This window comes from Equus asinus, chromosome 20 (genome assembly GCF_041296235.1).
Source record: "Equus asinus isolate D_3611 breed Donkey chromosome 20, EquAss-T2T_v2, whole genome shotgun sequence".
NCBI classification, from domain to species: domain Eukaryota; kingdom Metazoa; phylum Chordata; class Mammalia; order Perissodactyla; family Equidae; genus Equus; species Equus asinus.
Genome location: NC_091809.1, coordinates 17,635,065 through 17,654,779, shown reverse-complemented (window position 1 = coordinate 17,654,779; position 19,715 = coordinate 17,635,065). Strand labels below are relative to the sequence as shown.

Here is a 19,715-nt window from a genome sequence, read left to right as displayed (position 1 = left end):
GGAATCAGACCACGGGGAAGTGTCTCAATGAGGAAGGCGGATGAGGCAATGAGAGCCTGCAGAAGGGCCTCACCCATCACACTCACCTGACCCCTGGGTCTCTGGGCCCAGAGCTGACCGGGCCCCTTCCCCACTGAGCGCCCCTCCCGGAGGCCCCAGCTGGAGGGGACCTTGGTCTGGGCCTGGCATGCTGTCCTCCCTGGGGTCCGGAGGTCAGCACACGGCAGAGCATGTTGTGGGAGGGAGGGAAACAGCGGAGTCAAGAAACTAGTGACCGGGTTGACAAAGTGTTGAGGTCGGATGCACGAAGGAGACCGTAGCAGGCAGGACGGGGACTCAAGAACGACCCCACAGGATCTAGGGACAGGCCGGGGCTGTCTCCACCTACTTTCCTTCCTCCTCTGCCCTCCCCACCCTGCCATCAGCCCCCACCCAGTGGGGCCCGTGGAGCAAAAGCCACAGTCACTTCCTGAAGGCAGCGGCCCCGGCTCAGGTCCCACTGGCCCCGTGGCCCACTCGCCTCGTGGCCCGCCACCTCCCTGCAGCCATGGTGAGTGAGTCCCCAAGCTCCGGGAGAGCCCCCAACTGACCGGAGGCAAAGGGTGCCTGGGTGGAAATGGGAGTGGAGCAGTGAGGAGGGCAGGAAAGCCATCTGGGAACGGAGAGTGACCATCACAAAGGCCCAGAGGTGGGAAGCATCCAAGACGCACCCCTGAGACAGCTTGGGCTCCAAGGGGCTGTGGCCCAGGCAAGGCTGCGACCATAAGGGGGCACAGATGACACTTCCTGGACTACTCCCCTCCCTCCATGTCAGCGTGAACAGCAAGCGGGTAACAGGCAGCCTGGGTGAGTGCAGGGGCTTCCTGTGAATGAGAAAGTGGGTCATGCGCCCGCTGTCCCCCCACCCCGGCTGTCACCCAAGGTCACCTGCTGATCCTGATTCTGTGGCCCTGTGGGTCACCCTGGGGCCCTTTCCCCGACCACCCCCTGTAGAGGACCTTTCACAGAGGCATTTCAGGCCCCAGAAAGGAATCGCCACCCTCCTCGTTCTCCGGATGAAGACAGCGAGGCAGTGACGGGGACACAGTCCACGCGGTTCTGCCCCTCCCCTCCCCCAATCTCCTTGACCCCAGTGAAGCAAGACTTGGGGAGCCTGCAGCGAGACCACCTCTGGGGTACCTTGTCGGGTGGAGCAGGCCTGGCCCACTTGTGCCTCTGCCTGTGTCTGGGGCAGGCTGGATGTGACACAGATGGTGCATAGGCCTGCCCGTGCCCTCCATGGGGGCCTGCCTGCCAGCCTCGTGGGCACCCCTGTCGGCCCAGGTGTCTGGGACCGTTAAGAGAGCCCCTGCGCCCACCTCTGCCTCCACGTCTCTCTCTCAGTGTCTCTGCATCCGTCCACGTGAGTCCATGATGGACAGACTGGACGTGGCTGAGTCCACGCCTGCCTCTGTGCCCTGCGTACATTCTTTATTTCAGCAGATATTGACTGAGCCCCAACTGGGTGCCAGGCACTGAGAGGACAGCAGTGAAAAAGCCGCGGCACTGCCCTCACATTTCAAGAACAATAGGAGTGAAATAAATAGTATGACACAAGGTGGCAGGTGCTGAGAGAAAAACCGTGCAGGCTGGGGAGGATGGAGCGTACTGGCAAGGGGGCATTGACTGTTTTCAATTAGGTAAGAAGGCCTAATAAGGAGAGGCTGGAGCAGAGAAGTGGAGGAGCAGGAAGAAGAGAACCACGCGGTGGGGGACTGTCCCAGGCAAGGGGCAGGAGGGGGGAGAAGGAGGGGGATGGAGAAGAGGAGTCGGAGGATGAGTTGGTGACCAGGTAGGGGCTGCTGGCTGGCTGGTTCAGGGCCTGCTGAGAAAGGAAGGCAGGCTGCCGGATTTCAAGCAGAGGGGCACAGACCAACTCGCTTCCCCCGGCTGCTGTAGGGGGACCGACCAGGCATGGGGGGCGGGAGAACAGGGAGGAGCCTGTTACAATAATCCAGGCAACAGGGGAAGGTGCTTCTGGCAAGTTCCTCCAGTGGGTGACAGTGGTGCAGGCGATGAGAAGTGGTTGGATTCCGGATGTATTTTGAAATTAGAACAGAAAGAACTGGGGACATGGCGGTGCAAGAACAAGGGGATCTCGAGGATGCTGGGAAGGAAGGTGCCACCAACTGAGGGGGGTGCTGGGGAGCAGCAGGCTGGTGGGGGGCAGAAGCTCAGTCCTGATGTGGGGCAACTCAGGTCCTGATGGGGGTGAGGTCGGGTCCTAGTGGGGGGAGGTCGGGTCCTGATTCAGGGGGAGGTCGGTTCTTGATTGCGGGGGAGGTCGGGTCCTGATAGGGGGAGGTTGGGTCTTGATTGAGGGGGAGGTCAGGTCCTGATAGAGGGAGGTCGGGTCCTGATGGGGGCAGGTCAGGTTCTGGTGCGGGGAGGTCGGGTCCTAGAGGGTAGGTGCGCATTTGGAGCCCAAGTGGAGAGGTCAGGAGGTATGGTTTAGGAGCTTGGGAAATGTGGGAGTCCCCGACCGACAGAGAAGAGAGCCAAGGGCAGAGGATGGGAAAAGGAGCTAGCAGAATGGGAGCCCAGGGAAGGGGGTGTCTCCACAACCCATGTGTTTGAGTCCCTGCTTGACTGGCTCCATGTCCCCTAGGGGAGCCATCAGGACTTCCGGAGCCTTCAAGCAAAGTTCCAGGCCTCTCAGCCTGGGACCAGCGAACAACCCCAAAAACCCCCAAAGCCCGAGGTCAACAAACTCCTCAAGAAGTTTCCGCTGCCTGAACTAAACGAGCACCCCAAGAAGCCACAGCCCGAGTTCAGTGCAGTGCCCAGGACACCCCCGCAGCCTGAGTTCGCTGGTCTCCCCAAGAAACCCCCACAGCCTGAGTTCGCTGATCTCCCCAAGAAGCCCCTGCAGCCTGATTTCGCTGGTCTCCCCAAGAAGCCCCCGCAGCCTGAGTTCACTGATCTCCCCAGAAAGCCTCTGCAGCCTGATTTTGCTGATCTCCCCAAGAAGCCCCTGCAGCCTGAGTTCGCTGATCTCTCCAGAAAGCCCCCGCAGCCTGAGTTTGCTGGTCTCCCCAAGAAGCCCCTGCAGCCTGATGTCACTGATCTGCCCAAGAAGGCCCCACAGCCTGAGGTCGTTGATCTCTCGAGAAAGCCCCCGCAGCCTGAGTTCACTGATCTGCCCAAGAAGCCCTCCAAACCTGAGTCCAGTGAACTCTCCAAAAAGTTCCCACAGCTCGAGGCCACTCTGTTCCCCAGGAAGGCCCCACAGCCGGCAGCCGGTGAGGCCCCTCAGAAGGCCTTGCAGCTGGAGCCCAGCGCTCTTGCCCAGAAGCCTCCACAGCCTGAGCTCAGCAACCCTGCCAGGCCTCCCTCAGAACCCAAATTCAGTGCGTTCCCCAGGAAGGTACGGCAGCCTGAGCCCAATGAGGCCACCCCGAAGCCCTCCCAGCCCGAGTTCAATGCAAACCTCAGAAAGCCCCCACAGCTGCAGGTCGGCGGCCTCCCTAAGAAGTCCCTGCTGCAGGCTGAGTTCAGCGAGGTCCCTCAGGCGCCCCCCTGGAAGCCTGAGTCCAGTGAGCCCCACCCCCACTCCTCGCAGCCCGACCTCAGTGCCCTTCCCAAGAAGCCCCCGCAGCCTCAGCTGAGTGACCTCCCCAAGAAGCCCCCGCAGCCTGAGTTTGGTGACCTCTCCAGGACGTCCTCGGAGCCCGAGGTCAGTGCGCTTCCCAAGAGGCCGCGGCAGTCGGATTTCAAACTGCTCTCTAAGAAGCGCCCCCAGCCCGAGCACGGCGGCCTCCCCAGAACGTCCTCGGAGCCCGAGTTCAGCCTGCTCCCCAGGAATTTTCTGCAGGTCGAGTGCCGGGGGCCGCCCCGCAAGTTCTCGCAGCCCGAGACCAGCGCTTTGCTCAAGAAGCGCCCGCAGCCTGAGTTCTTCGGGGATCTCCCTAGGAAGCCCCTGCTCCCTGGCTCCGTGTCCGAGAGCTCACTGCCCACTGCTGTGGCGGGTGGCAGACCCAGGTTCCCGCTCAGCCCGGGGTTCGGAGCCAGGCAGCAGAGACCAGGGGCGCTCACTCCCAGTGGAGGGTCAAGGCTGAGCCTCAAACCCCGGCGGAGGCCTCTGCCCTCGGTCAGGAGCCTGGGACCCCCTCCGGCCAAGCCCCCGCTGCCCCCAGGCCCCAGGGATGTCCAGAGCTTTCAGAGGCCCTCGGCAGCGGCCACAGGTGGGTCAGGCGGCACGGGCAGCAAGGAGGGGACAGAGGTGCCATGGCTGTGCTGGCCTCCCTTCCACTCCCGTCTCTCCACAGCTCCACGGAGGAGCCCCTCTTCTGCCGGAACCCTTTTCCAGGCCCGCCAGCCTGCAGACCTCCTGCAGTGAGTGTGCGGGGCGAGGGGCACGGGCGCAGGGGGTGCGGCTGAAGGGGGCCCTCACTCAGGTATCCCCGCAGGGCCCCGGACGAGATCTACGAGGTGTACGACGACGTGGAGTCCGCAGACGACTCCAGCCCCAGCCACAAGGACAGAGGTTTGTTGGTGGTGGGGCTGGGCCCTCAGCCAGACCAGCCTGCCCAGGCACCTGGCAACGTCCGTCGCACAAGGGCATTTTCTGCCCTGCTGCGGGTGTGAGGCCAAGTGACAGTCCCCCTTCCTGGCAGTGCCAGGGGAGAAAGCAGAGGGGAGACGGGCTTTTCAGAAAGGTCACACCAGCTCCTGGTGGGTGGAACAGTGTGCGGAAGGGCAGCCCAGGAGCCAGTGAGTGTGGTGTGGCCCAGGTGGTGGCAGAAGGCATGGAGAGCAGTGGGACAATCAGCTCAAAAGCAGCAGGAGGACCTGGCGCTGTTTCCAGGGGCGAGAGGGACGGAGCAAGCGCCTGACATGGCTGAGGCCCAAGTCTCAAGCCCGCAGCCTGGGTGCAGAGTGGAGCCATCCCTGGGTAGGGGACAAAGTGTCAGGTTCCACCTTAGACCTGCTGTTTGAGATGCTTGAGGGATGTCCAGGCAGGACAGGGGCCTGAACTCTGCAACAGGGGCTGGAGAAGGGGTGTGGCAGATCCTCCGGGTCTGCGGGCCCAGGCAGCTCATTTGCTCTCAGTGCTCTGAGTTCCAAGGGCCCTGTGCTCCCTTCTTCCAAGTCTCTGCTCCAGGAGAGCAGGATGGAGGCGCAGGAGGCCTACGCCTGCCCCCTAGCTCCAGGGCTAATGCCTTCAACCAGCAACGCATGAACAGAAAAAATGGCTTCCAAGGCAATGTCCCACCCATTTTATAGATGTGGAAGCTTGAGGATCCCAGAAATGATTTGCCCCAGCTCACAGAGCTAGTACGCAGTGCCCTGGGGGCTGGAGCCCAGGCCCTCTGCCCCCAGGCTGCTTCCCTGCCCTGTCTTTGGGAAGAGCTTCCGGCAGAGGAACCTCACACCAGGGCTGCCTGGGGGATCTCCGGCTGAGGCCGAGGCTCCCTCCTGGCCCCATCTGCTTCTCCCGGGCTTTCCCTGGGGTGCTGCTTGCAACACGTCTCTGTTGGCACAGAGCTTCCTGGCAGGGCCCCTCCTGCTTCTGCTCCAGTGAGGCTCTGTGGCCAGGGTCTGGGGGCCACTCTTGGGGCTGGGACGTGGGGAGGGAGTGCCTCTGGCCACGCCACCTCCAGCAGCCTTGCAGCTGCTTCCCCTCTCCTTCTTTAACCCCAAACCCACCAGGCACATCCCTACCTCTGTTCACTGTCCCTGCCACTGGACCGCCTTCTCCCCATTCCATGCCGCTCGCTTCCCTGGATCTCGCCCTCCTTGAGGCCCCGTGTGGGGCTCACAGGTGTGCAGACTGTCCCGAAGTCTGCTCTGCCCTTTTCCAGTCTCCTCCATTGGAAGGACTCTCGCCTCCTGGCAGCAGTGGCAGTTCTACTCCAGAGGCTCCGTGCACAGCCGGGCGCTCCTCTGGAGGGGCCAGGCCCAGCTCTTCCCCAGGATCTGAGGATGGCCTACTCAGGCTCACAGCCAGGAAGCTCGGGCCACGGTGCGCCCGGTCTGTGCTCTCTGCTGCTGTGGACAACTTTGTAGGGGCCCTGGGGCACCTGAGTCAAGACCGCTCCCAGCTGGGTGACCATCTCTGGCCTGGGCAGCCTCTGGGAGGGAGGAGCAGCTGCAGAGTGCTCTGGGTGGGACCGTGCACGGCACCCATCCAAACATCAGGCCTGGAGGCAAGCTCAGTGTCTGAAGGGGTGCGAGTGTACCCACAAACACCCAGCACTGGGCACTTGATGGGAGGGACTGCTGGCCTCCAATGTCCAGGGTGACGCTTTGAGTCATTCAAAGAGGACGGCAGAAAGCTGGGGTGCCCGGTTCTGGATCCTTCACTCACCTGGTGTTCGTGAGGCTCTCGCTGTAAGCCAAGCCCTTGGCCAGCAGGGCTCACACCTGGCAAGCTGGTCATTCACTAGGAATCAGCCCTCACAGTCCAGATCTCAGCATCAGCCAGGCCAGTCTGAGCCCCACCCCCCCCACCCCCCACCCTGTCAGCCCCTTCTCAGAGGCGGACTTTGTTTTGCCTCTAGGAAATGCTTCCCTTTGCCTTATTTTTGACCCAAACCTCATTACAATTCCCAGAACCCAATCTGCTCTAGGGGGTAGACACGAAATGGCCTCAAGAGCCTAAAGTAAATCCTGCCTCTATCCCTTAACAGCTGGCTGGCTTTAGACGGGTTATTTACCTCTCTGGGCATTTCGTCATCAGCCAGTTGAGAATGGCAGTATGGCCCACTGTCACCAATAAGGTTGTGTGAGGGGTGAAATGAGTGCTGTACCTGGCGTGCAGCAGGAGTGCAGAAAATGCAAGGCAATCTCCTAGAACTCACGCCGAGGAGGAGAGGGATGTGGAGAGGGTGGGCAGCAGGGGTCAGGGGACGGATGTCCTCTGAACTGACGTCCAGGGAAGGCTCACTTAAGATCAAGCTGCCAGGCTGAGAGGCTGAGCCAACGGGCCCTGCCCTAACTTGGCGTTCTGACTGCCCCAGATGAAGTGCCATCTACCCAGCAGTCCCCCAGGAGGCCACCCCAAGACCCAGAGCTCAGGTACCACAGGGCAAAGGGCATGGGACAGGGTGGGGCTGAGCTGTGGGAGGACAGTGGAAGGGGACTCCTGAGGCCCACACCTTGCTCAGCAGCACCCAATTCCTTTGGGGGTCAGGAAGGAGAAGGGCCCCCAGGAACAGCAGATGCCAGCCATGGACCCGAAGGTCCTGAAGCAGATCCGGAAGGCGGAGAAGGCTGAGCGGGAGTTCCGGAAGAAGTTCAAGGTGTGGATGCCAGGCTAAGCCAGGGTCAGCCCCAGTTGACCAAGGCCCCCAATTCCACCCTCGGAAGGAAGCCAGGGGTCCTGGGTGGCAGCACAGGCGAAAGCTCTCTCTTCTCCCTCCAGTTTGAAGGGGAGATTGTGATTCAGACGAGGATGATGATCGACCCCAATGCCAAGACCCGTCGTGGGGGCGGCAAGCACCTGGGGATCCGGCGTGGGGAGATCCTGGAGGTGATCGAGTTCACCAACAAGGACGAGATGCTATGCCGGGACACCAAGGGCAAGTGTGAGTGAGGCATACCCGGCAGCCCTGGGGAGAGGGGGCCACCACAGGGCCAAGCACTCACCCGTGCCTCCTCTCTTCGCAGATGGCTACGTGCCCAGGACAGCTCTACTGCCCCTGTGAGTGCAGCCGGGACTAGGGGGGCACGGGCTGGGGGATGGGCCGGGGGCCTCGCTGACCCACTGTGTTCTCCACCAGGGAAACGGAAGTATATGACGACGTGGACTTCTGGGGTATGTAGATGCTCTGGGGCGCTGGAAGGGACCACAGTGCCTCGGGAGGGGGTATGCCCCACCCCCAGGGGCTGTTCCCTGTTTGCTTATGTGGGGAGGTGTCACTGGAAGTCACCCTTCCTCGGCAGACCCTCTGGAAAGCCAACCACTCCCCCGGGGACGATAAGGCCTGCAGGTGTGGGGACCTGGGACAACTCACCAGCTCAGCCACCTGCTAAACCCAGGAGCCCTGGATCCCAGCCTGGCGGCCACAGAACTCCCAGACTCCAGCTGACCACATAAAGCCCCTGTTTAAAGCAGTCCCTGCTTCCTGTCTTTCTTTTCCCTCCTGGTTGGCACAGAGCAGAGCCATGATCAAACACTTGGGGGGGGGGGGGGGGGTCATCGACTCTCTCCTCCAGGGTCTCACCCCTCAGAGAGAAAGGGCAGGAAGAGAAAAGTGGGGCAGGGAGAAAGTGGCCGGGGAGGGGGCGCCTTGCTAGACCTCAAGGTGGGACTGCCTGAGATGGGGCTCCTCGCCATGTGCCAGCCAGAGTGGAGGGGAGGCAGGTAGGAGCCGCCCCCAGCCCACATCCCAAGCAGCAGCCGCAGGTCCTCACACGCTGCCCACCTGTGCATGAGGTCACGTCTTGGGAGGGGAGCAGGGAGCGTGACCCAGTTCTGACAGAGCCCAGGAATCCAGTTCAGCCTGAATCTCTGACACAACCACATCTGTTCAGACCCTTGCACCTGCTTGGTTTATTTTAGCAAAAAAAAGCCACTATGGACTGAATGTGCACCCCCACCCCCACCCCAATTCCTACACTGAAAACCTAACACCCAGCGTGACGGTACTGGGGTCTCTGCCCTCATGGATGGGATTCGTGCCCTCATCAAAGAGGCCCTAGAAAGGCCCATGTCCCTTCTGCCACGCGAGTTTACAGCTGGAAGGTGCCATCTGTGCACCAGGGCCCTCACCAGATGCTGAAGCTGCCGGCGCCCTCACCTTGGACTTCCCAGCCTCCCGAGCTGAGAAACCCATGTTTGTTATAGCAGCCCGACAAAGCCAAACTGGAACAGAGCCTGGCGCAGCATCTGTGCCCACAGGCCCACCGCACCAGGGCAGACGGGCGGCTCTCCCAGCCAGGTGCTCCATTACCGGCTCTGGTGGATTCAACTTTCACAGTTTTCCTAAAGTAGGCGGGGCCAACGGCCTCCAACTCCCGGGGCCACAGCTCCAGGGGAGAAAGGAGACTCAGTGGCTCTGCTCCCCAAACCTCGGGTGGCTGCCCCCCAACACACATGCAAAAGCAAGCAGCTTTCAGGAACTGGTATTTATTATCAAAGTCATATTTGATGTCAACAAGATGCCACAACTACAAAAAAAATTGCGCACATTGCAATCTCAATGCAAACAGTCAAATGGAACCCCAGTCATTAAAAAAGTAATTCAAATTACCCCAAAAAGCAACTGAATTTTTTAAACATCTTTATACATCCAGCCAACAAATTAAAATGGTTAACAAGAAAAAATACAAATTCAGAGGTCTGGTATCGATGTTTAAAAAAGGCAACTGCTTAAGCGTTTCTATCGATTCGAACATCAATCTCTCGGCCACTCAGCTTCATCCCATTCATCATCCGGCAGGCTCTCTCAGCCACCTCTGGCGACTCAAACTTAACCACACCGCACCCCTTGGACTTCCCATTCTCCATCTTGATGTCGGCATACAGCACGTGGCCTGGGCACAGGAGGGAAGAAGAGACCACACTCATCAGGCAAACCCGGAGCACAGCCTCAGCCTGGGCTCCACTCAGTCCAGATCACCTGGTGGATTTCGGGTGACAGAGGCCAAGGGAGTGTGGCCCTGGCGCCTGAACGCTCAGAACGCAGGTGGGAACCCAGTGACCGCGGCCCCCAGCCACACCGCCATTCCTCTGCCAGCAGGACAGCGGTCTGACTGCCCCGTGATAAGCATTTCTGGCGGCTTCAGGTGCCGCCCTGACACTCGAGTCTAAACTAGCGGCTGTGGGAGGCCAACTTCATCGCCAAGTTCCAGAGGCCTCCTCTTTAATACCCTGCACCACCACGTTTACAAGGCCATCGCCCATACAGGGGACACTTGTGCAAAGTCCACTGGTGTGTAATAGTGAGTGGGCTGCACATTCACTCAGGCGTGGGTTGAGCATCCAGGTATGTGTCAAGCGTCATGGAAACAAACGCACAGGGGAAGAGTGTAGAAATGCAGGGCTCTGCTCCTGGGAGAGCCAAGGACACAACAGTGTGGCCAGTGCTAGGGGTCCCCAATTCTAGAGCCATTAACTTGGCCTGAGGGCAGGTCAACAGCCGGGAGGCTTCCCATGGGGAGTTTTGAGTTAGCTTAAGTGGAAGTTCACTAGAAGGAGGCCTCCTGCTGGTAACAGCTGGCCACAGAGCACTTCTGGGGCACAGCACTGGCAAGCTCATGGTGGGGCGGGGGCATGGTGCGATGAAAAGAGGAAGGGACCAAGCCTTAAAGGGCTCATGAGTTTGGACTTTCTTTCGCCAGTGAGGAACACCTCCAGGCCCTGAGGCACGGGGAGTGGCGGGATCCCATCTCACTTTTCAGAACGTCTAGCTCCAATGTGGCAAGTAAGGAGGGGAAGGAGGGCAGAAGGGGGCCCCAGGCAGGCTGTGGCTCAAGAGCTGCCCCAGGAGCAGCAGCAGGAAGGGGGAAATCGGCGCCACCAGTGAAGGAGGAAATGAGAGAACGCTGGGGAGGCCTTGATCCAGCGAGCCGCCCAGACAGGCCTCTGGCTCAGGGCTGGGGTTCCCACTTGACAAGGTTAAAGGAGGCGGGGGCGGCGCTCACCCAGAGACAGCTCAACTTCCTTTCGGCCACAAAGTGAACCTTCCAGAATGGTTGCCTCGTGTGCCAGGAAACCACAGCCAGAGACCCTGAGCCGCATCCACACAGAGGCTGCTCTGCACCCAGAGCCTGTGCCCTCACCTGTGGGACCAGCTGGGCAAGGACTCTGAGGCATGAACCCACAGTGCTGTGGTGGAAAGAGACCTTGTCTCAGACGTATTTATTTTAGTGTCACTGAGAAGCCATGTGACCTTGGGAACGTGACTTTGCGTGACTCGTGTAAAATGGGGACAGCACGACCTCCTTTCAAAAGCGGGAAAAGGAGAAACAAAGATAGTTAAGGATGAAATGAGAACACAGCGGAAAAGTGTCTGACACACAGTGGGCAACTCAACAAGCCGCCTGAATGTGTGCACAGGCAGAAAAATGGCATGTCTCATCAGGCCTCTAGTCGTGGCCGGTGGCTGTGCAAACTGGGATGGAAGCATCGTGGCACCACAAAGGTGTCACCCACAAGCTCCGCTTTCTGAAGCCACAACACACGGAAGCCCCCAGAGAGCCCTGGGCAAACACTTACCACACTCGTTGAATTTGTCCTTGAGCATTTTCCATGTAAAGTCAAACGGGAGCTGTGGGAGACAAGGAGAGATGGATGAGCGACCCCAGCAGGCCCCACGCAGGAGCAGCATGGCGGTCTCCGAGGACTCCTCAGCGGAGACCGGCTGACCTCACACTGAGCCCACCAGCGAGAGCGAAGTGAGTCTCTCTGGATGAGCTTCTAAACTAGCAGGCCAAGGGCACTCCCTTGGGGCTTTATCTGCCCGTGCGAGTGTCACAGGAGAGCACAACGTAGCTGCCTGTGGGGAGCGGCCCAGAGAACCAGCCAACAGCAGCTGAAGGTGGTCAATTTGCTAAAGATAATTCAGACACAGCCGTTTTTCCTCTGAACTGTGAAGCCAAGGCTTAGCAGCTCTTTAAGCCAAAGGCTCGAGAAACTGGAGTTCTTCAGCTCGCTGCCCGTTCCACCTAGTAGTCAGACAAGCCCAGGCTTTCACAAACCCACTATTCTTGCTGCACAAGTGTCTTAAGCTCTCACATCCCCTTCGCACCCTACCAACATCAAACTTTGGGGACAGTGATAAGGTGGCCTCGCCTGCTACTCAGCTCCCCTTCTGAGGGCATCGCCTCTGACTTCAACCTGCCGCCATCCAGTACTGCTGACTCCCTGCCTCCCTCCTCCCTTTCTGTGTAAAACCACTGAGAAGTTCCTCAAGAGCCACTTACATTCCTCACAAATATCTGGCAAGCCTTCCTGGCCACCCCAGGAGCATGGCCTCCCGCTCCACCAAAGGAGCCTGCGAAGCTTCCTCCAAAGTTGCCACGCTCCATCTCGATGGCGCGGTCAAAGCTGGCACCGCCGCCGCCACCCATGGCCAGGCCCATGCGCTCAATGCCAGCGCCCAGGGCCGGGCCCATGGCAGGACCCATGCGCTCCAGGCTGTTGGCGCCCATGCGCTCCAGGCCCATGCGCTCGAGACTGTTGGCGCCCATACGCTCCAGGCCCATGCGCTCCAGGTTGTTGGCGCCCATGCGCTCCAGGCCGGTGGCCATGCGATCCATCACAGGGCCCATGCGCTCCAGGCCAGCCCCCATGCCTGCGGGCACCATGCGCTCCATGCTCAGGCCCATGCGCTCGATGGCAGGGCCCATCCGCTCCACACCGGAGCCCATGCGCTCAATGGTCTGGCCCACACGGTCGATGGGGGCGGCCATGCGCTCGAGGCCAAAGCCCATGCCGGCACCCATGCGCTCCACGCCAGAGCCGATGCGCTCCATGGTCTGGCCCATGCGCTCGATGCTGGAGGCCATGTGGTCGAGGCCCAGTGGGCCCATGCGCTCGATGCCAGAGCCCATGCGCTCGACTGAGCCCATGCGGTCCATGACCAGGCCCATGCGCTCGATCTCGGAGCCCACACGATCCATGCCGTGGCCCAGGCCTGCGCCCATGCGCTCCATGCCGGCACCCCCAATGCGGTCAATGCCAGGGCCCATCCTCTCGATTCCAGGGACACTGCCTCCACCTCCACCTGAAACAGACACACAACACAGGCAGAAGTCAGGGACTTGTGCATGTGAGAGCACACCATGCCAGGAGGGTGACGTGGGTGCAGAGGCCTGGGCACTTCACAAACTCAACCACGACTCAACAATTAAGCCCCACAGTAACTTATCACGAGCTAGCCCTCAAATGCTGACAGCTGTTAGCGCTGGGCAATGAGCCTACTATTCTTCCTATTCTGGGCCACGGCTCAAATCTCCGTAACAGAAAGAGAAAAGCCTGCCCTGGAGGACAGCGTTCTCCATGCTCCTTCAGAAGTGTTAGGACTTGTGACAAGCTTTGTGAGCCACGGCTGTCAATTCCTGAGATCTCTGTGGTTTCCCCACCACCAGACATTGAGAAATGCTCTCAAGCGGGCAGGCTTGGAAACCCCACACTCAGAGGGTCACACGGTGTAACAGATTACACGGATTATATGGTGACAACTCAAAAGCACTCAGCACCTTTATCCTCTCCCAGCTGTCCCTCTACGATGCCCTGCTGGTGGCCAGTCTGGCTGCATTTCCTTAGCACCTCCAGAGCACACAGAAGCTACACTTCGGCCATGTAATCAAGAAGAGAGAAAACAAACACCAAAACCAATACAGATCCTCTGTGTGCAAAGGGACACAGCCACCTCCAGAGAACCTCACTTGTCGGGAAAGCGCCCACTGACTTGTGCATCACTCTGCTGGCTTCAGAGGAAAAGAAGTGGATGGCACTGCAGAGTGCCTTCTGGAAGAGGCGGAGGGTCAGTCTCTCACTACCACGGTCCAGCAAGACATGTGCTGGCAGGTCAGCAGTAGTGCACAGTGACCCCATGATGCTGGCAACTCAGGACAAGGAGGGTCTGCCTCCACCACCAAGGTCACCCCCCACAACTTTCCCACATGCAGAGCCCAAGGGTCCCTCTCACTCAAGCCTCACCACTGCCACCACACTGCCACCTGCCTCTGAAACTGGGCACTGGAGCCTGCAGCCAGCCCACGACTGATCAAGCAGCCCAGTCCAAGATGCAGACTCGAGAAGAGGAAACCCAGCAGTTCTCTAACTGACCGAGGTCGTGACCTCCCACGAGTCCCTCCACTTCTCCATGTCTGTTTCCTTAGCTGAGTAACAGCACACACAATTTTAATATTTGCCAGCAACTACAAAAAAGGTGAGACCTAGAGAGGGTAGGGGGCATGCCCAAGAGCATGAGAAATGAAGCTGGCTCCCCAGATGCCGCCAGCAGCAGAGAACTAGGAAGAAGCAGTGCCCACGTGGAGTGCTAGCATCAGCCCCCACAGAAATAACCAGCACGTGGAGTCACCAAGGAAATGCCCAGACACTCAGAGCCGTGGAAAAAAACCAGGCTGAAAAAAGTACATTGAGTTCTAAGTACCCATTATAAAAATATCTATTAATGGAAAGATACATTCCAAAGTGTTCACAGTATTCATCACTGGGCAGTGAGATTTCAGATAATGACTTCCTTCATAATTTTCTGAATTTTTCTGAGTACATGTGTATATATTTTAGCAAGCATGCTACGTATTAGGTGGTATACTTTTATAGTCAAGTGAAAATATTTACTGCCAGAATTTACAATTTTATAGTACTGAAAACAAAAGTACCCAAATTGCATGGCCATTATAATAATGACAGTGGCTAACACTTACACAGACCTACGCAGGTACCTTTCCTATACATTTACTCATTTACTCTTCACAACAACCCCGTGAGGTAGGTACTATCATATCCCCATTTTACAGTAAGAAAACCAGAGAGGTTCGGTAACTTGCCCAACGTCACACAGCTGGGTAGAGGCAGAGCTGGCTCCCACCCCAGGCAGTCTACTGTAGAGCCCATGCTTTCCCCCACTATACTCTACTGTCCCCCACAGTAACAACCTATTCTAAACATCAAAACATCAAAACTAAGCGTGTCCTACCTCCTCCCTGCTTTGCAATGATCTCTCCTCTCTTCAGTGCATTACTTAGGATTTCTAAGGAAATCAGGAAGAAAAAAAAATTAGCCAAATTTCTCTATGTAATAGAAATTTGTTTATTACAGATTCCAGAGTAGGACTACTACTAATTTCAAAATAAAACATAGAGGAAAGGGGGAGGGGTTGAGAAACGGACAGACAGACAGGATCATTTTCCTGGAAACTTTAAGAAGCCGGATGACTGGTGGCGCTGCTGGGATCCCCTGGAGCTGCAGAGTCCAAGGCCCGGGGGAGGGCCCTCCGGGAGAGCGCTCAGCAGAGCTGGGAGCCAGTGTGCACCCAGGAACTGAGCTTGGAGAGTCAGAGCAAGAACGGGGCCAGTCGCAGTTTTCTACAGCTGGTCCAGACCCTCAGTACTCACAGCCCGAAGCCCACACCCACCCAGATCCACTCCACACCTCACGGCTATCCTTCAGCAAACGACAGCTGTAGCTACACTCACAGCAGAAGCCCTGCAAACCAGGAGCAACCACACGCAGCGCTGGAAATACGCCCGAATTAACGAGCCCCGCATGGCAAGACTTCAGCCAGCGGAGCCCACCAGCCCCGCCTGGAAGGGCCGCTGTGATGGAGACTAGGTGCCAGACAATGCCTCGGCAAAGTAAAAACCCCAATACACACACCAACAGAAAACGCTGCTGCTGGCCTGCCAATGGGCCATCCAAATCTCCTTCAAGTTCGTCTCATGCTATCGTTAGTGCTGGCTTTGAAAGCTCCTTCTCAGTGTTTCACTCTGTAGAAGCAAGTTCCACGCACCCCTTCTCTAGTCCTGAAGTGTGCTCAGCAACATGGACAACAGTTCCAGAGCACACCTCGTATTGCGACCATGACCACGAGGAGGTTACCCCTACCCCACAGCCATGTCTGGTATGACAACTCCCTGCCAAAGGAAGGAGGTGGGAATGGACGCCAAGAAGGCACAGCCCTCCCAGGCAAGCACAGGGCTCATCCTTCCGGGACGCCCGCGGCCCTGCTCCACATGCCCAGCCGAGGTGCACTTTCCTCCAACCACTCCCTGCCACAGCCTGCACAGCCATCCGCCACTGGTTTGAAAGAAAAGCCGAACTCTTCCCACGGGCACTCACAGGCCTCCCTGCTGCGGCTTGACCTCAATCTGTTCTTCGTGCCCCAGGGAGACCCTCTCCAGCTGCTGTATACCCTCTACCTACGCTGAACCCTCGCAGGCCCCCAGCCCCTCCAGCACAAGGCGCGTCCCCTGCTCGGATCCAGTGGTCTTGGCGCACAACGCTTCTAGCAGCCATGGAGAGCAGGGCTTTTCCCAGTCTTCACACAGAGAAAATGATCACCTTCGTGTGGCGCTCACATGGCTGCCAGGGGCCCGGGAATCCACAGCTCCCTCACCAGGCCGCTCCTGCATACGGACCTCTGCTGCCGCCCTGAGCCACCCTCACCATCGGCTCCTCCGCTGCACCAGGCCCTTCAAAGTCAAGGACCACAGTATCCATCTAAATCCCTGCAAACATCCACTGCCTTGTCTGGAGAGAGGGACACTGAGTAAGGAGGCACCACACAAAGCAGCACCAAAACGATCCAAGTGTCAAGTAAACAACACAGCAGAAAGATCAAGAAGTGAATCCGAAAACCCAATCCCGGCAACTACTCTGAAACCGACAAATATTTTAGTTGGTACAAAGACCTTTTTACTAACTGGGGTCTGATCACAAGGAGCAGCAGGGAATTCTAGAACAAAGCCCTCTGTTCTTGCCCATGGTCACTCTGGGAGGCCTCAGGATAAACAGGCGACACAGTCTCCAGCACAGAGAAAGTGCCAGAGCAGCAGGAGATAGCAAGGCCTCAGATGCTGCGTCTGTCCAGGTTGGGACGAGCTTCCTGTTGCCACATGCAGCCACCTCACCAGATCTACCTCTCATGCCACTGCAGGAGCGGGGACCAGGCTGACGGCCTCATCACAGAGGTGAGGCGCACCACAGAGTGGCAAAGGATGAAAGCTCAGAGCAGGAGAAAGTAACTATGGGAGCACGGCCACGTGCCATCTTGCTCTCACCACTGGTATCCACAAACCGGTATCTGAAGCCAAATGACAAATTTTAAAGTATTTAAAAAAGACTCTACCATTGCAAGAGACAGAAACAAAGCCAGTCAAGAAAACAAGAAGCTTTTAACTGACCTAGTCAGAGATTATGAATCCACTCCAAATTCTAGAGCTTTGAAGAACCTAGAATAAAGCTACAGTCCAATCAAGCAAGTACAGGAAAAAGGTAACTCTTCACTACCAGCCAAGTGAGATGCAAGAGAACCATTCGGCTTCCTCACTGTGGTCAGGGAACAAGTGTAACCAGTCTCCACCAAACAGAATCGACTCCGAGGGACACAGTTTCTAGTAATTCCTGATCTTCATAAATGACACAAAGACAACGGGAGTCCCAGAGATGATCTGCAGAGTTAAGAATCCTGTCTCATTCACGAGCTGAAGGATGAGTCTCTTAGGGCCTTCATAAATTCTAACACAGCTCAACTCAAACAAGCTACACATCAAAAGCTTAAAATCCTCACATCCAGCCCATAAAGAGGTGTCCCATAAAGAGAGGCTGAGCTCTCTTTGCATTTCCCTGTACTCAGACAGGCCCAACACTCAAGGCCTTCGACGTCAGGGGGCTTTTCTAGCCCACCGAGGCGTCCCTCAAAGGCATCAGTGAGCACCATCCTGGGTAACTGAGCACCACGGAGCCCAGGACCGCGGAGACTCGCGCCCCGCCTAGCAGGGCCTTGACAACCTGAACCACGACTACAGAGCCACAGTATCACAGCGACACAGCAGCGTCAACTCCCACAGCCAGTAAGCACTTTACACAAATGCGAAAAAGGAAGCCACCTGAAAAGATGCAAAGAAAAGTGGTGCTACTGACACCAAGAAAAAATTCAAGGACCGAAAGATTTTCTCTAGGTCTTGGAAACACACAATTTTTTAAAAGCCTAAGGAAAAACAGCAGACTTTGCCTAAGAAAGAACATGAGACATCAGGGTGAGCCTGCACCTGGGCGTGGGCCCTGCCCGTGGGGCCTGCGGGGCCTTCTTACCCATTCCTCTGCCAAGGGGCTCTCCAAAGCTTCGAGACATTCTCATCTCCTTTCTGGCAAAGTCTCTCTCAAATCCTCCACCCATGCCACGCTCCATCTCTGTGGAAAAAAATATTACCCTAGGCCTTTCTGGGCATACCATCATGTTTTAGACATTAAAAACAAAAACCCAGAGACACAACAGCCACCACCACGTCAGCATGTTTAGTTTTTCTATAAGAAACCATCATTCATCTGTAATCCTCAAATAAAAAAAAAAAGGTCACCTCAAGTGAAATCCCTGGAAACAACCTACCTTTAGTTCATTAAGAATAAGAAGGACGGATTTACAACGCACGTCACAGCCACACAATGGGCACCCACGAAGGCGGGCTGCAGGAGAGCCAGCTGCTGTGGGGGCAGCAGGGACCACCTCTGGGCACTTCCCACAAGTCCTGCCCTGCCAATGGCTTGCGTGAGCTACTATTCCATGGAACCCTCACAACCAGCCCGCATACCTGTATCACCTGCTACCACCACTGCCCCTTTACAAAGAACCTGAGGCTCACATGACTGAGGAGCTTGACCAAGGCCACATGCCTGGTAAGGGGTGAGGCTAATATTTTAATATTTAAAATGATATTTTAATTAAAAATTTTTATATCCATTCTATCAAGACACGACCTCTCTGGCCGATTGACTGGGCCTGAGAATGTGACTGATTTCTAGCCAGTTTCCTCTTGCAGCACCTGTGACCCTAACAGATGCATTACAGCCATCAACTAAACATTAAATTCCATCGGAAACATCTTTATCATTTTTTCCCAGTAAGTGAAGCCTTCCTCGGACCCGGCACCCAAGGGCCCTGGAGCTGACTCCACACCAATCTCAGACCACAGCTCTAGCGTCAGGAAGGCCCTGTGCTCTACACAGGGCAGGGAGCAGGAGCACCTGGACATCCGTATCTGAGAACACCTAAGAACACGGCGTGACAACAGAGCCCCCACCACGGCTCTGCAGCACAGCCAGCACGCGGACCCTTTCCTCACCAGGCTCAGGACCGTAACTGCTGCGTCCCACCCGCCAGCTCACCAGGACTTCACCCACACCACTCAGCACGGCCCCCAGGCCATTTCCATCCACTTCTAAATCCATCACTCTGCTCCTCAGAGCAGCAGCCCAATCGCCTTCCTTAATGGCTCCTCTGTTCTGAGGAAGCACTTGATCAAGCCAGACTTCACCTCTCACCTTTGATTAAAAAACCCAGGCACACCCGAGCCACCAGCAAGATGCAAGCACAGTGCAACACAGACTTTTGTCCCTTCATCCGTAATTAACAGTGAGGACCTCCCCACATCTTTCTACCACTGTCCAGAACAGGGCACCCCACAAAGAAAGGCACTTTAGTCCCCAGGAATACCTTCCTTTCCAGTCTGACAGCGAATGTCTCTCCTAGCAAGGCCCTTGATTGCTCCACACTCTCTTCACATTATATGTTACTACAGACCAGCCAAGCAGCATGTGAGCCCAATCCTTACTCACTCCCCATCTCAGGGAAGCCCGTGCGTATAAAGGAAGCAGCAATCCCATGGGTGGGAGCAGAGAGCACCAACTGCGGAGGACCTCCGACAGATGGCAGGTTGCACAGGGCGCACTCTACAGCCCCGCTTGGGAGGGCTGAGGCCCGTCCCGGAGGCAGTTCTAAAGGCAACATGGCAGTGTGGTTAAGAGCCAGATGGCCTGGATCCACATCCCACACCATCACTAGCCATGGGACCTTAGGCAAGTCACTCTCTGGGCCTCAGTTTCCACTGAAATGGGGATAACAGTACCTACACGTCATGTGGTTCTTGCAAGGACTAAATGAAATAACACCCTGTTATTATAATTCCTATTATCATTGCATTGCTGTTAAGAGGCTGGGAGGGCTGTAAGATTTGAAGGGCAGTACACCAAAATTGGC

At 57.1% G+C, this 19,715-nt stretch overlaps 2 protein-coding genes across 16 annotated transcripts in view; one reads left to right on the top strand and one right to left on the bottom strand.

Moving 5' to 3' along the window:
* PRAM1 (PML-RARA regulated adaptor molecule 1) lies at positions 1–8,097 on the top strand. Of its 2 annotated transcripts, none has more exons than XM_070491905.1 (10): positions 1–550; positions 2,648–4,223; positions 4,308–4,374; positions 4,449–4,525; positions 7,002–7,059; positions 7,175–7,283; positions 7,406–7,568; positions 7,651–7,684; positions 7,764–7,798; positions 7,927–8,097. In XM_070491905.1, exons 1-10 carry the CDS (start codon positions 548–550, stop codon positions 7,962–7,964), a joined length of 2,160 nt encoding a protein of 719 aa, XP_070348006.1. In that variant the 5' UTR covers positions 1–547; the 3' UTR covers positions 7,965–8,097. The 2 variants fall into 2 exon arrangements, with proteins under 2 accessions (XP_070348006.1, XP_070348005.1); XM_070491904.1 differs by lacking the exon at positions 1–550 and adding an exon at positions 2,012–2,158.
* Positions 8,098–9,096: 999 nt separating this feature from the next.
* Positions 9,097–19,715, bottom strand: part of HNRNPM (heterogeneous nuclear ribonucleoprotein M) — a 103,468-nt gene continuing 92,849 nt past the window's right edge. For 4 of the 14 annotated variants that reach the window (XM_070491892.1, XM_070491893.1, XM_070491903.1 and 1 more), the window contains 5 exons: positions 17,774–17,872; positions 14,658–14,711; positions 11,911–12,713; positions 11,204–11,255; positions 9,097–9,519 (listed from right to left, as the gene is read on the bottom strand). In XM_070491892.1, the coding sequence (XP_070347993.1) occupies positions 9,356–9,519; positions 11,204–11,255; positions 11,911–12,713; positions 14,658–14,711; positions 17,774–17,872 (1,172 nt within the window). In that variant the 3' untranslated portion in view covers positions 9,097–9,355. The remainder of the gene's footprint in view (positions 9,520–11,203; positions 11,256–11,910; positions 12,714–14,657; positions 14,712–17,773; positions 17,873–19,715) is intronic. The other 10 variants (XM_070491899.1, XM_070491897.1, XM_070491901.1 and 7 more) reach the window with 4 other exon arrangements.